This window comes from Aythya marila (assembly GCF_965140915.1).
Source record: "Aythya marila genome assembly, chromosome: 3".
In the NCBI taxonomy this organism is placed as follows: Eukaryota; Metazoa; Chordata; class Aves; order Anseriformes; family Anatidae; genus Aythya; species Aythya marila.
The window spans coordinates 110,278,586-110,295,297 of NC_139044.1; the positions used below are offsets into that span (position 1 = coordinate 110,278,586).

Below are 16,712 nucleotides of genomic sequence, written 5' to 3' on the forward strand. Positions count from 1 at the left end.
TACAGCAAGATATCACCAAGAAACCTTATCTACTTTACTGTATAAGTACTCATGCTACAGAAGGAAAGTATGTTAAGCTACTTGCATGTATTTTTAAATAATGGCTCTGAAAACAAGAGCCTGTTTACCATTGTAGAAAAAAATATAGCAATTTTCAAATGCAATGAATAAGGTATTTGGAAAAGAAAAAAAAAAAAAAAAAAAAAAAAAAGAGGATCCAAGATTAGAAATTCTCTAAACAGAAGATAGCTAATTTTCAAGCTTTTGTTTAGCTATTACAGAAAGAAGGGACAGAATGCAAAATTCTTTAAAAATGCTCCACAAGATACTAAAAAGCAGCCAATAATAACTTTGATGGCATTTTTTAAAATGTGTTACTTAAATATGTTAAAAAATAAAAGTTTATGTGAACTGCAAATATTCAGGACTTTATATAAAATACTGACTAAACCAGAGTAAAATAGTTTGAGTTCTGGAAAAAGAATATAAATATTTCATTTTTTTTTTTTCACTTTAACTGGAGAATTAATTTTGTTGCATCCTCTTTAACTTTTAACATATTAACATATTAAAATATGTTTAATTTTGTATAAAAAATGTTTCCTTTAGCTCATTTTTTCAATATTTAATTGGAAAGCAAATTTTTCACTTTGATTTGGTTACATCAAAAATTCTTATTAACTGGTCTGAACAACTAATTCACATGCTGTAGCTTTTGCTCTAGTCTCATTTTGAAAGCATACAAAGAGAACTACACAGAGATTAAAAGGATTACTGTAAAAGGGTGATTAAAATACTTTTAATTCATACATTTCGTTATATCTCATATTTAATTTATCATATGTGTTCTCACTTCAATGTAAATATCCACATATTAACTGGTGACTTCTAATAAGTTAGTTTTGTTTTAGTTTTTGTTTTTTACTTTAAGAATATTTTGTAGTCTTTAACATTCTTTTGGTGTTACAATCTAATCCCTAAATAGATTGCAGATTAGTAGGAGAAGACAGAACAAAGAGAGCTGTTGAGATTTACACTTTTTTGATGAAGCTTCACAGCTACTTTGGCACCAGGTGTCGCTATTCCGGACAAGGCAAACTTCAGTTGCAAGCCTGCACCAGTTGGGAGCTCAAACTCGTTGTCCATGAACATGTAGTGGACAAATAAGTCTCTGTCAACACCTTTTGAGATGGCCTGTGCAATCTGTGAATCAAACAAGGAAATTAACAGACCTATGCTGGATTCTAGATTTTATCTCCTCTCTTGACATACACATATGAAAGTGAGTTGTTTTAGATGACATGTAACATTCTGGCTTCTCCAAAATCAATGGCAAAACATTTTTTGGATTAATTGAAAGTAACATTTTACTAAATATTCCTAAACTGTACTACTTCCCCTTTTCTTTTTAAGATGATAGACTATTGCTTAAAATTAATGTACATTTTTCATAATAAAAAAGTAATATAACATACTGGCAAACACTGAGATTTTGGGCATTGTTCCGGTAGATATCTCAATCATACAATAAGATCTGAACCCTCCTTTTTTTCTGCCTTTCCATTCACCCATCTTCCAGGACTCCACTTGGTTATTAAGGGGTCTTTATAGGTTCCTCAGAGTCCTTCAGACTACATTTTGGTATTTCATTTTAAATAATTTTATTTTTATGTGACCAGCACTGGCATCAAACGTCCATTCTTTATATAGAATGGATATATATCAACACAATCTAAGCTTTAAAAAATGGTAAAAACAAAAACAAAAAAACAAACAAACCAAACCAAACCAAAAACAAACAAACAAACAAACAAACAAACAAAAAAAACAACCACCATGAATAACACATATTAGTACACCAGAAACATACCATTTCGGGAATACTCTGGAGAGTTTTAATGCTCTTTAAAAGCATGCTTCCCAGCAATTTGAAATCATTGAGTTTCAAGTACCCAAGTTCTTCTCCCAGGATTCTCAGATATGCTCTTCCTTCAGGAGCTTCCTTGTTGCTTAATTCTTTTAACAGTTTTTCAAGGTTAAGCATTATTCCTTTCATGACCTCCTGAAAATTCAGTCAGAAAGTAGTAAAATAGATTTGTGAGAAATCTGTAAGATCACGCATTTAGAACAATTACTCAGTTAATGTCAGGTAATATGCACATGCAGATCTTGCCATTTGGTCTGCTTCCAGACAAACGCCCTCCCACATGCAATTAAGAAAGAGCATTGCTAAATAGCATTAAAGATTTCCATTCTAGCATACCAGAAAAGGAGAAAGTTCATATACAATAAGCATGTAAATGCTGTAATTACTAAGTAAATATAGGAATGCTGTACTGCACAGATAATGTTTTCAAGCTGTACCTGATCCTGCTTGTCATCCTGGGAGTAACCAAAGTAGTTAAAGAGAGCTCTGGAAACCTGCTCTGGCACTCTGCCGTCAACCCAGTACAGGGCCTTGCTTGCAGTGTCTGGGAAAAATCCTTTCTCTCCAAATAAAGCTTCCAGTGTTGGTTCAAAACCTTTTCCATCCAAGCCAAGCTGAAATGAACAGAACAATGCCATAACTGAGAGAGCTTCCCCACTTCTTTGGAGCTTTACAACAAACAGACTTTCTAGGGAACAAAAAAATGCATTTAAAGTGTGTCCTACAAGTCTGATGCTTAAGGGAAGATATGTCACAGAAGAGAATACTAGGTCTTATGATTCATTTTCTTTCTTTGTTGAGGTCCAACATAAAACCTACACACGGGCTGTACCTCACTTAGAATCTACTATGAGTACTTCAGTGTGCCAGTAATGACTCATTAGCATGAAGTCAATTTGTTACAGATGGGTTCATTTTACCCTAGCTGAGGCCTTCAATAACTCCAACAGGGTCGTCCATCCAGTCAGTGGCAAGTGACATCACATAATGGATGGCTTGCTCTAAAGCCCATTGAGATCAAATGAAAGTCTCCTTGTAAGTATAGTGATCTTTAGATTTCTCCCAAAGCTTGTAAAAACAATACATTATTTACTGAAAGTTGTTATAAGCAAACAGAAGTGAGAAAGAAAACAGCTGAATACTAGCAAAAGCTTTTGATAATTGTTGTACCTCAAAGATATCGCTTGGGCCAAATCCATATATATCCAGGGTGGTTTTTAGCATAGTCTCTTTAGGAACATAGCTGTTTGGATCAAATATCACATTTCCTTCTACTTTGGCAGAGATGGGATCAACTCCAGGTACTGAAACTTTTTTGGAAACCTGATAATTTTGTGAGAATTTTCTGAAATCTTTGGCTGTTGGAACCTCGTTTCCTTTCAGAGCTTCTTCAAGCCGGCTTTTAAGACTAGGAAAGAGGATAGCAATGCAAATATGATTAGTATGAATTCCAGAAATGCATTTAGGTATGAGATTTCTTGTGTCCCTTGTAGACATTCATACAACTAAGGTAAATGGCTAGCTCTCTGCACATACTACTAATAAAAATAAGACTAAGGGCAAGAGTACAAGTTGGCAATGCTCTAACAAAACCATAGATTTACCCAGCTGATGTTCTTCTTCAAACAAACCAAACCAAACCAAACAAACAAACAAAAATGAAAAAACTGCATTTCTAATATCATCCTGGTGGCCAGGATGCAACCACTGCAATTATGGAAAAACTTTGTTCTTCTTAGAAGAGCAGTATATAACAAAATTTTACTTACTCTTCAATGCCTACTTCTTCAGAGTCAAGGATGTTGGCAATGTGTGAGGCTATAAAGCTTTTCACTTGCTCATTCTTCTCCTTTGTGAGGACTCTCAAAATCTTTGTAAGATCACTTGGGGAAGGATTTTTCATCAGTATGAGATAGGCTGCTAGACGTTTGTCTGCAAGTGCATCCCCTTGGAACACTTTCAAAAGTGCTGACCGGTCCTATGTAAACAGAGAAGGATATATTTTGCACTGATGTAGTAGACATCAGTGTCTGGCTAGTATACAATAGCGTCAAACTCCTTTGGGAATATATAGGCTGATAGAATTTCTAGAATACATTTTTTTCAGGACTGTGTAAATACAGAATACCTTGTTTCTAAAAGTGATTTCATTGTTATTAGTCTGATAAAGCTTCTTTTTGTGGATTTTTTAAATAGAAATTACTGTTTTGATTCAAACAGATTTTCTTATCCTGTATCTGGCAGGTTAATTTTTTTTTTTTATTATTATTATTTTTTTGATTTAGAGTAATGATTTTTTGTTGTTGGGAATCTGAAATGTTCTGGTCTGTGGAAAAAAAAAAAAACTTCAAATTTGGGAAAAAATTTGGGAAATCATTCAGTTTAGAAAATAAGGTCATCAAGATACTCTGCTGCAGGAAAAATAAAAATGTAATTTGAAAATAATGAATAAGAATAATAAAAGACAAATGTTTTAAATGATACTAAATCTGAGGATGTAAGCTCCAGGTGCCTCCAGGTCCCAGACTCCTTAAATCTTGTCTGGAAACAAGATCTCATCTTTTAGAGCAGGAACTTGTTGATGTTAAAACCGCTTTTCACTATACTAAGCTGAAGTGCACTGTATAATGTCACCCGTTCTGTGGGAGGTGTTTTCATATCACTGTGATATAAACATAAATCTCACTAGTACTGCAAATAACAATGACAACAAAGTGACAGTATAGAATAGAAACATGATTTTTCTTAGTTAAATCTATTTAAATCTGTATTAATTCCTTAGTTAAACCTAGCTTCAAATAAGAACTCCATTTAAACCACTCCGACAGGAACAGATCCAAACTTGCCATTTGAATTGAAACTGTCTATATAAAGCAGCTTCATCTCAAAGGAACAACACCCACTAACTCTGAAGTCTGCAGAACTTCTCAGATACATGAACAAAAACTAAACTAACTAAAGGAGTTCCAAAAAAGCTGCAGACAGCTAAAAGGGAGATAGCAAAAATATGAATTAATAGGAATGTCCTAGTTTATTCAATTATTTATGTGAACAGTCAGGGTGAACTGAAAGCAGTTTATGCTGGTTCTTGCGACCCAGTTTACCTCTTCAGTAATAGTCATTTTCCTGAATGCCTGGATGGCTGCTTTCTGAACTGAAAGTGATGCAGCTTCATTTCTAATACACGTCTTAAGAGAAGATTTCAGGTTGGGTTTAGCTTTCTCCATTACTGCACCCATGTTTCCAATAGCCTGTCAGGGATAAAAACATAGAAAGACAATGAACTTTTTTTCTCCACCAACAGAAGTAAAATAATATACATGCTACAATAAGGAAAAAATAAAAATACCCGAAGTGTGAGGTATGTGAGTTCAGCATCCCCAGAACAATCAGTGCCAAGCAGTGACATCATGAAGTCTGCAACATTCATTATTTCCTCTGTCACAATCATCTTCTCATTATAGAACCTAAAGCAATAAAGATATTATAAACAAAAGGAGAAAATAGGAAATGCCTATTTATTTTTATTCCAGTAGAACAAATTCCCGAGACTAACAAAAAAAAAAAAAAAAACAAACAAAACAAAATAAACTCAAAGAGGACTACTCTTAAGGTTTACTCTAAGCATGGTAATGTTTTCTTGAGGTTATTTTGTAAAATCACATGCTACCGTTACTTACTTAGTAACAGAATGACTCAAGCCATAAAAGGAAGCTCTACTTGGCTGATAATGGGCCATGTTAAGAATTTCCTGTATTCTTTCTGGAGTTGGAGAAGGCAATAATGCCAGTGTGTATGTAACCAAGTCTACCACAAGTGGATTCACATTTCCAGTTCTCAGTATTTGAAGAATGGCGCTATAGCACTCTGGAGTCCCACACTGAATCAGGGCCTGAACTGTGAAGGAACTGAAAAGAAAAGGGATGGCCTTGGTTAATTAATTCTTTGTTTGCTGTTATTCCTGCATGCTTTATGTCTGAAAGAAACATTTGACAAGGTTATTAAGGTGTGTTAATATAAATCATGTATGCTAATGTGTGATGTGTGACTGGAAGCAAGTCATGCAATTGCTTATCAGAAACAAGTTTCTTAGTTTTACAAACTACAATATAATGACTAGATATGAACAAGAATAAAGTACTAACAATACTATAATTACACAGACATATATATATATATATATATATATTTTTTTTTTTTTCCCACCACAACCTCATACTTTCCCATACATTTACGTATTAAAATATGTTGAACTAGGCTGAGGCTTTAGTCCCTCTACAGACTGAAGACATGAAGTATGTGTAAGTCCAGCCAGGACAGGAATAGTCTGGGTGGGGAGTGGAGGATAGACCAAAGATTTGTGTCCTCATGTCTCAAATTATTTCACTTTCAAAACTGTGTTCTTGGAAATTGGTATTACATTGTCCTTGAGAAAAAATAGATAAAACATATTTGGCTGTAATAACATATTCACTGAACTGCATCATGTGTACACACTTGGGATGGCAGTTGGGAGAAAAACTCTGTAATGTGCTTCAACTCTAATTTATAGTTCAGCTTTTCCAGTAAGATTTGAAGATTTGAGCATAAAATGATCAAGCAATATTAGTACTTCACAGAAACCTAGAACTTTCAGACCTATTTAAATTCTTATATTGTTTTCATATATTTAATGTTCAAGTTGTCATTACCATCCAAGAATTTCTGATGGAAAAATATTAAATTCAAAGTTCTTACTTACTCTCATTTCTCTCTCTACATAATTAGTATGATACTTATCTTTATGAAAGACAATCCTTACCTCCATTAAACTACAATTTGAAGGAGTGTGAAGCAAATCAACTTTGGAATTATTTTGCTATGTAGTTGATACTTGCTCTATTTATATAATGAACTGTTGGAACATACCTTGAAGTTTCCATCATCTTTGGTACAAGAGAGCCAATAGTGGTGTTGTGTAAATTTCTAAGTCCAGAAACAAATTTGTAAAAGAGTCTTGCTCTCTGCTGGTTTTGCTGGGAGGCTGCAAGTTTCTGCAGTTCCTGAAGAATTTTCAAAACAGCATCACCCTGACGGGAAAATTTGGCATCTGCAACTTCCAGGGCAAGTCCTTTCTCTTCCAGTTCATCTATCAATGAAAAAAATGGCATTCTTTATATCTTTATCAAGGACCTGTGTTCATTTTTGCGTTTTGCTATACACAGTATAATTAATATCAACACTGTAGATGGTTTTATACCACAATTGATGGAATTTAACAGATGAATAGTTTCTAAAAATAATGGAATGGAGTTTAAATACAATTCTCTCCAAAGTAGAATCATGATATTTATTTGCATAAAGTTTCTTAAAATTTCACAAAAACATTTCCTTGACACCTTTTGCATTAGCAGAGTTTGCTTTTCTAACTTTTAATGAACATATCTTAGGAGAAATATGCTCTGACTAGGAATAACAATTACATTTTAAAGAAGGATTTTTCAGAACCTAATTAGAGAATTAATGAACTGTTTAGATTTGATAGCTGAAGTTAAAAGTTGCAAAAGGAATTATGGTTAACTAAGAAAGTATCATTGAGCTCATTTCTGAAAAGATTAAATTATTTTCCACACTATTTATAACTCTTTAACTATAAAGATTAATTTCAAAATTAAAGACAAAGATCACTTAGAATTTCAATGTTTTTTAATTTTTCAATTTTCCCCTACTTCTCCCCAAATCTTGTTTATGTCTAAGTCAATAAAGATTCATTAAAATTTGTTTTATTTTTTTTTTTTTGGTGCACTCAAATACATTTTTAATGAATTCACAGTTACAAAAAAAAGTTCCCATATTTGACATTTATTGAGAATCGCAGTTGTACCTCCATCAAAATTTCTGTTATTGATCTTTGGAGTATCTTCAAGCTTCAGTGTCTGGTTGACCTCTGTCATCATGCCATAATGATTTCTAGAAAAAAAATAAATATTCAGAGCTTTAGTTGAGTCTAAATTTGAGGGATCTTGCTATGCTTTTTGCCTCCATGAGAACAAAATGCATATTTGGGGAAGTAGTCACGGCAGAATTTAATACATCATAATTCTAAATAAACATTAATTTTAGAAGTGTTATATTTAGTAGTGAGCAACCTACTTGTATGAGGAAGGCAGAAACAGGTGTTTTTCACTGCAGACAACATCTCTTATATGCCTTTTCTTTGCATCAATATTGTAATGACAGAATTGGGTACTACTCAAAAGGGTAGATAATGGGATGTTCTGTAAAATAAACAATATGGCAGTCATTTTACTGAATAATATAGGAACAAACATAGTTTTACAGGCTGCCACACTCCTGTAATGTTAACAGTTACAGTATATTGAAAATGATGGTGCATTACTGTAATCATTCTCACAGAAAAAGGAAATTGTGCTAGTAGTAATCTTTATTCTTAAGTCTCTTCACAGGCAAAAATCCCACAGATTTTTTTCCTCTGGCCTCACTGTGGTGTTTGGCTTAGTAGTTGCTTCATGATCGATCCCCTGTTGTTTATGATAAAGGACTCATTCATATGAACTAGTTTGTAATTTTTAAAGTAGTTCAGGCCCCTCATAACAGCTGATGTCCTTTGTAATTTTACTTGTATTATACGCGTTTTAAAGATTTCTACAACAAGTTGTAGAAGTGGAAGAAATCAATAAATGTATTTTTCAGAACAATATGAAGTTCTGTGTTTTTCCTTTCTTTTTAGGAAAAACTCAAAGGCACAGATGACATGTTATCAGGAAGAAGTCTGTAAATATTCATGGAAGCAATTGCATTTGATCACTGTGGATTCCTAATACCCTGAACAGTATGTCAAAACTTTAACTTTAGGGCAGAGAGCCCTGTCCTGTATATAACAAATATATCAGGGTGTTGGTGGACTGTATGTTTTACGTGAAATGGAAATGTTGAAAATTTTGACCCGCTAAACAAACAATTTGTACATGATCTGATAGGTTATTGTATAGTACCAACTACAACAGTACCAACTCCTCTATAGAAGACAAACTATGAGATGGTCTCCTCTAAAAATTCATGGAACATGGAAGACGGTAATTATATTATTTTTGTCTGCATCTGTTCTTCTCTATTGACTGCCAGCAAAATCACAGTCTGTTCTTATGCAAGGGTACAGAAAACCTATTGAAGCTTTTATAAGATAAATACAAAGTTAGTAGGTGTTTACCATTTTAAGTGATGCAGTGAAGAATGTTATATTACAGATTTTATAGTGGTATACTTACTAGTCCCTTCACAACAGCAATGGGACTGACATAATCTCTGATTGGGCTGAAGTTGTCACAGGCTTTCAGGTTCCTGTTAATTGATATATCTTCTGCAACATTTCCTTTCCTGGATTTGAATTCAACCTCAGTGTCACACTTTCCATATACAGTATCCTGGAGAGAAGAAAGAAATTGGTACCTTTATTCATGTTGTCAGACATTTTCTGATCTAGCAGAAATGCACCCTCTCTCATCTGAATTTCCAGGTCTTCTGAAAATTATATTTAGGAGTAATTCTACTACGTGAGATTTATTCCATTTGTTAAGGAAATAACGTGAATGCTTTTCAAAACACTTACCATAGAAATTGTTTTTACATTTTCCACTGTTTCTGTTGGCACAAGGAGAGCTGAGATGATCCCTCTCTTGAGATTCAGGACATTCAGAGGTTCATCCTTCTCTGGATACAGCTTGACTTTTGTTCCATCCTGAATGCTGAATTTTAGCTCATGTCTGTCCAAAAAATCCCCAACATTAGTATGAAAACATGTCAAAATCACATGGTGAAGAACATGCTATCAATAAAATGATGGCATCACATCTATTTTGGTTTATGATTATTTACTATTCGTTGTTACTTTATTTTATTGTTATTTTACTTTAAAATAGACTTTAAAACACAAAGTCTATTACAAAGACTTACTATTAAAGTAGGTAATTCCCAGCAAAATTCTAACCAAGGACATTCTGATATCACCAGACTACGTCATCTAAGGACAAGTAAATATCAGGAGCAATGGCTGGAATTTGGAATTGCACAATTCAGAGAGGAGATAAGCAAATTTTTAGAATGAGGTAATTATTAACTACTGCAATAGGCTACAAAAGGATGGAGAAGATTCTCTACTAGTTGTGGTTTTTAAATAAAACCGTGATTATTTTCTGAAAAACATATTTCAACACTTCCTCAAGTTGTTTTAAAATCTATGGCTTGGGAAACAAGAGGAAGTGGATAGTGAGGCACTGAAACACGCATAAAGGGGCACGAATACAGCACACTACACAGCACTGAGGACTAGCTGGGTGGAGGAAATAATAGCAGTAAGCTACGAAAGCAGATAAGTAAGGAAAAGATAAGTCCTATGGGTCATTAAAGATCATGATAGGAAAACTGGACTTCAGTCTCAAATGCCTTTCTGTTGCACAGTCTTTGTACCATATCAGCCATGGAAAATGATCTCAAAATGGCTGCAGACAGCCATTTGAGAATTTACTTATAATAAGGAACCTTCCACTTGCAGTAAACTACTGGGATACTAACCAGCAGTTTCATGACGTAAATGACGCAAATCACAAAGACATTCTAAGTGAAAATTCTGGATAGAAAAAACAAACAAACAAACAAAAAAAACACTTCCCTAGTCACAACTGAGAACTGTATCAAGTTAGCCCTAAATACAATAGAGTATTGCTGTGGAAATAGCGTATAAACCTGACATTTTATCATCAGCATGTTCTAAGCCTGGAAAAGCATAGTCGGGGCTGTAACATTACCAGCTCTTCAGTGTTAAGGCTACAGGTATTGATGTATTGATATCAATGGATTGTACTGATAATTGATATTGCTTACTTGGACATGGCATTTGCAAAGTCTTCAGAGTTCTTTGACTTTTTCAGCATGGATCTTCCCTCAGCATCAACACCAAATGTCTCCCTTAGGGAGCAATGCATTGTCCTCAGGATGAAGTGGCACAGCTGTGGTACCTCCAGTTCAACCTGAAAACACAAACAGGATGTGTTTATCTGTTTTTTCATTACCATGTTTCTAGATCATCCAGATCCAGTTTTGAGAACATAGTCTTCCTTGGCTTGGTAAATCATCAGAATCATGCTGATAGCAGCTCTTGGGAAAGATTCCAAACTGCTCTAAACAGCTTAAGGTAGCTTCAGGTAGAAGACTTGAAAGCAAGTATTGGCTTGGCTAATGCCATGGAGTATACACACTAAGCAAGAAACCTAGGTTCTGAAAATGTGTAGTACTAGAAAAATTGTATGAAAACTTGAGTCATTATAATGATTGATGTTTAGACTGTCAAATTGTGTGAGCTAAATAAAGAATACTTTCCCCAACTACTCAAATTCTGAAAATAAATAATAATAATAATAATAATAATAATAATAATAATAATAAACACATTTAAAAAGGAATAGTTTTGGGAAGCTGGTGCAGGATTAGGATGGACATTAGTTTAATGCCCTGTGGAGCCTTTTACCCCTACTGCACTGATCCTGTCCTGAAAATTACCACCAACAGGTGACCAAGTGGACTTCATGGCATCAGTGAGCTGTCTTAGTTTAACCTCTAGAATTGTTTGATACACATTCAGCCTGGTAGTGAAGCAAAGTTCAACTATCAGGTCTTCTTCCTCTCTCACCTAAAAGTACAGCCAGATCAAGACAGAACACTAGCATAATGGTATGAAGGTATGAGGTGCCTTCTGTCTAGGATAGGGAGGGTTAGTCTTCAGGGTTCTCAACATGTAATTTCAAAAGAATAATCCTGTTTGGAAAAACACTGAAGGATGTTTCTCAGATGTCAGCTCTGATTTTACTCAGTATACAGGCCCAATGAGTTGTGTTTACTCTCTTTTCCTTACCTTGCAGGTGATCTTTGAACCACTTCGAGAATCTGCTGTTCCTGTGATTCCATTTGATGTTTCTGCTTCATATAAGTAAACATATTTCCTGAGGTGTTTAAATCTGGTTGCATCTTCTGCAATTAGGAAAACAAGAGAGCTTTTATCACTTAGTAGGGTTATGAATAGTGAGATCCTTACAATACATACTTAATGTCATTTAACTAAAATGAATGCCCCTCATAAAGGAAGCATGAGAAGTGCCCCACTACTCTCTTTTATACTTGCTATAGGGGAGTTTTTAGACAGAGAAGTAATGCCTTCATGTCAACTGGATGTTTTCTAAAGTAGCTATAGCTCAGACAAAATTTTTTGGAGGAAGCATAAGTTTTTGGGTCCAATGCTGTATAGAATGAGAACTGACAATATTACCCCATGTGGCCTCAAAATCACACCTAATTGAGTTAATGACATAACCAGCAGAAAAGTTAAGATGTGGAACTGTTTTAAGAATGACCCCATTACTTTAAAAATAAACTAACCAAATGGCAGTTTTTAAATTCTTAATAAAATTAATAAAATCACCTAAGACTTTTGCCTTATAATTCAAAGAAGATGCAAGAAACTCTTTACCTAAATCAAATTGGAAAGACTGAAAGCAAATAAACACAGAAAGGAATAGAATGTCAAAACTAGCTCTCTCCGTTACCATTTTACCATTTCATCAGAATCTACAGAATACCTTCCTGAAATGTGATATACTGTAATGAATTAAATTAATAGACCAATGATTTTCAGTAGAGTAGACTTTTTAATGGTGTTAACTTTTTGCTATATAAAATTTGCTATATAAAGACCATCTACTGCAAGGCAAAACCACTCAGTTTTTGAGCGAGGATGAGGCAGGAGGAAGGATTAGTGGAGGTGTTTCTCTTTTATATCAAAGGAAGCCATAAAACATAATGGGCTTCCTCAAAGGGATGAATTTCAACAGTATTTAATGTGTTTCTGTTGTTTTCAGAGGCAATTTGTCTGTAATTTTAAATCCTACAAGCAGGAATGAATGTCATAACAGAGACATAAAGAAAGAATATTTTGGCTCAGCGTCAAATACGGGGCTATAAGATATTATTTTTGTGTCTGGTATGTGTAATGTAGGCCAAATAATATCCTCAGGTACAATTCACTCCCATTATATTTACAGACATCATTTTAAACTAAACATGTGATTGGATATTTTCAGTGACTGTGTTAAAGCAGTTTAGCTGTATCTGAACCTGAAATAACTGTTCCCTCTGTTCAGACTGAGCAGCTCACTGCAACTGTGACATTATAGTGATGCTGAGTGAAACTCAATTTCCTAAATACCTCCTATGTGGTTATTTGTGACTGTCTGAACATATCTGATCTACTTTTGCAGAAGAAAAAGGTACAGTCATCTTGCTATAAACCCAAATGCCCACCATCAAATCTGCATGATTTTGCTTGCCTACACCTGCCATCAATGTACTCTTGCTCTTTTATAAAATATTTGTCATGTCACAGGTCAAATGAAACGGTGTCTTGTTATATACACCACAAAATTGCATTTTTAGGGAGGAGAATGGAACATTACTACGGATATTGTATTTCCTCATTGGATTATAATTTTTATTATCTTCAACTATTTTAATAGTGTTTTAACTGAGATTAATTTCATGAAATTGCCCAACAGAATTAATATAATTAATACTTGTTACCATATAGTAATGAGTGTTACTGATAAACATTTGACAAATGATTTAAGTCATCTAATTAACCTTAAATTTAACTGCAGAACAAATAAATAAATAAATAAATAAATAAATAAATAAATAAATAAATAAATAAATAAATAAAAAGCTATCCCCGTTACTTTTTACTATCCTGGACTTTATCACTGCTTAACTGTACATTCTCAGAAATATTTGCAATACCAATATCTCCTAGGCTAAAGCCAAAAGGTTAGTTATTGCTTCATTTTCTGCTTTTGCACAGGAATAGATGGAAAAGGAATATGGAAATGATAAGATTAGAAATGCAAATACCAATGAATTTATTGTATCAAAAGTACACAAGAAATTGGCAGTGAAGCCCAGAAAAAAATTTGAATTTCTTTCAGACAGCTGAAATAGCCTCAGTTGTCTGGTGGTGGTGCTAAAGTATCCAACATGTGAAAAAAAAATCCTGAAGATCAAAAGGGACAACGACCAAAAAAACTTATTTGGTACTTTGACCCTATGGTGGAACATTATGTGTCTAACCAAGCAGTCAGGGCCAGTCAGAGTTCATTGTGGAGATAGGGCATAAAGTCAGCATTTCCTGAGTCTTGACTTGTTTTAAGGAATTGCTGTCCTTGCTGACGGAGTTGATGATTTATTCTGCAGTTATCTAGTTAGATATCCAAGTGCAATTCTGTGGGTTTAGCAGCCACTGTGAAGAGTACATCAGAAGTGAGATTCAGCTCGTGGTAAAGTGTAATGTGCATAACCTCAGTACTAAAGCTTCACATCTGATAAACAGGGATTTCCAGATTAAGAAATTTACACCTGAGAATTAAGATATCAACAAAACAATGAAAGAAAAGCTTCTTAAATGGAGCTTTTTAAAAAGTTTAGAAACACTATCTCATCTCCTCTGATTTTACTAAAACTTTTGATATTCTTAAGGCTAAGCCTTATGGATAATTAAATACTTAAAATAAATGACAGTTAAGACTTCAGAATATTGGCATCACTTTTGTTACACTTATTTCTGAGGCAGAAATGTGTGGAATAGGAAAAAGCTTTGAATATTGTATTTAGTTAATATAACAACATGAGACAACAAAAGTTGATGCAAAAAATCAGTTACTTGAACATCCAGGGTTTCCATTTTCAGGTGTTTCTTCTTCTGTGAAGAATAAAAACAAGAATTAAAAGTAGCACAGGCCGTTTATAGTCATAAAGCAAGGACTATGTACATATAAAAGGAAATACTACATTTTCACTGTAAGGGCTGTCTAATTAATACCAACTTTTGATGTAGTTTTCACTGAATTAAATTACTTTGATTTACACTGAGAAGGATCAGCTTCTAGGCTGACAAGTATTTTAATGGTTCTATATTACATGAAAAATTTTAAACAATAGGCACAAAATTCAGAGATAGACAGATGAAATACACCATGTAACATAGTTTGCTTGCTTTAAAAGTTTTGTCTATTTGGAACACAGAAATACTGCATAATGAATGAATGGCTGTATTTTGCTTTTTGTACATTTGAAAAATTACAACTTTGATAAATAATACTACAGTTCCCTGCTATCTTTTTTTTTTTTTTTTTTTTGTAGACAATGTAGGGCAATAAATAAGATTGAATTATATTGATCAAGACAAATATACTTGTTGATTATACTTGTTTAAACAATTAATATGCTTTCTCTGGCAACCGGTGTGAATATTCAGAGTTCACACTTTGGAGGAAAAGAATGCGAATTGAAAGCTTATTCAATTTAAGAATTGTTTGCTCCATTATGCCTTAGACACATCCCATATGACTATTGTAAATATAATAAAACATATCCTAGTAAGTTTGCTGCACTCATGTGGTGCTATGTCATTCCATGGACATCACACATGAATGCCAACACTTTTCAGAATATTTCCTGCAGACTTTCCAGGCTTCCATGATGGGAATTCCAAGGCAGACCACTCTATGGCAATATAGTAGCATCAGTAATAACACTAATATTAAGCATTAGAAACAAGTGCATCGTTCAAAATTTTGTAACATCAGTCAGGAACAGAATCATAGTCCTGCAAAGGTGTATTGATGCTGAATTGGATCTGCATATAAACCCTGACTGTGGTTCAGAACTGCATAAGTGGCCCCAGACTCATTTCCCTCCTTGAGGTTCCTGCAGTCATAACACTACAAGGTCATATTTTGAAAAGCCACTTCTTGGGAAGCAAAGAGATAGCTCACAACACACTGCACCATATTGATGCAGACTATCTTTTCTGATTTTAGAAAGAAACCTCTTCTGGTCTATTGCTTTTATTACTACTACTAATGGCTGTGTCTCCTTAACATAAAATTGTGTTTCAAACCTAAGTGCTACCTGCCAAATACATTTTGCTTTATTGCTCCCATTTTTTTTTTCACATATCCCAAACATAGTTCAGCAAACCTGGGATAAGCCTGTACTGTAAGCTGCAGTATTTCCATGGATGTGAGCAAGGACCGCATTACAGTAAAACAATCAGACCCAAATAAACTATGTGAATTCCTTGTAAGTTGTAAAATACATTGAATCTGATCAAAAGGTACCAGAAAACATTTGTGGTTTTTCCTGTTGGGACCCTCCTATGGTTGCCCAGTCCTCCAAAGGGAAGAGATGGCCTCTTTAATCACACTTACCCTAATTCTATAAACCACTGTCTTGCTGGTTTTTGCATTATTGTTGTTTTAACGAGTTCATAAATAAAGCAGCAAAAAGTGCTGCCATAAAAGGCAGTACTTACGTGTGAGAACACCACTGCTGAGCAGCAGCAAGAGCAGCAAGAGCTGCACAGGGCCCATGGTGAGCCCCGAACCCTCTTGCTGCTCTCTCTTTTCCTCTGCTTTTCTTTCGCTCCCCTCTTCACCTCTTCCCTACTGCCTCAGAGGGAGAGTGAGCCTTCTGACTTGGACCTTCACTTATATAGTCTGTAGCAAGCAGCTGAGGCAAACGGTTTAGAAAGCTCGGAGCAAATTGCCAAAGGTCCAAAGGTGAGAGATCTAGATCCTCACTGCGCTCCAAACACTGTGCTGCTTTGGTTGCTGGGAGTCCCCAAAGGCAGAAGACTGAACATATACTAGATATATGTTACCCTTCCAGGTTTTTTGTTTGTTTGTTT

The 16,712-nt window shown here is 34.5% G+C and overlaps 1 protein-coding gene across 2 annotated transcripts in view; it reads right to left on the minus strand.

The window, feature by feature from the left end:
* APOB (apolipoprotein B) overlaps positions 1-16,473 on the minus strand; it is a 38,106-nt gene extending 21,633 nt beyond the window's left edge. Inside the window, exons 1-17 of one of the 2 annotated variants that reach the window (XM_082758106.1) lie at positions 16,338-16,473; positions 14,685-14,723; positions 11,835-11,950; positions 10,808-10,953; positions 9,537-9,690; positions 9,196-9,351; positions 8,060-8,184; positions 7,791-7,876; positions 6,836-7,055; positions 5,608-5,835; positions 5,277-5,394; positions 5,032-5,178; positions 3,697-3,905; positions 3,098-3,335; positions 2,365-2,541; positions 1,871-2,062; positions 1,036-1,203 (exon numbers count right to left, since the gene is read on the minus strand). In XM_082758106.1, the coding sequence (XP_082614232.1) occupies positions 1,036-1,203; positions 1,871-2,062; positions 2,365-2,541; positions 3,098-3,335; positions 3,697-3,905; positions 5,032-5,178; positions 5,277-5,394; positions 5,608-5,835; positions 6,836-7,055; positions 7,791-7,876; positions 8,060-8,184; positions 9,196-9,351; positions 9,537-9,690; positions 10,808-10,953; positions 11,835-11,950; positions 14,685-14,723; positions 16,338-16,395 (2,577 nt within the window). In that variant the 5' untranslated portion in view covers positions 16,396-16,473. The remainder of the gene's footprint in view (positions 1-1,035; positions 1,204-1,870; positions 2,063-2,364; positions 2,542-3,097; positions 3,336-3,696; positions 3,906-5,031; positions 5,179-5,276; positions 5,395-5,607; positions 5,836-6,835; positions 7,056-7,790; positions 7,877-8,059; positions 8,185-9,195; positions 9,352-9,536; positions 9,691-10,807; positions 10,954-11,834; positions 11,951-14,684; positions 14,724-16,337) is intronic. The other variant, XM_082758107.1, reaches the window with a different exon arrangement.
* Positions 16,474-16,712: the final 239 nt, after the last annotated feature.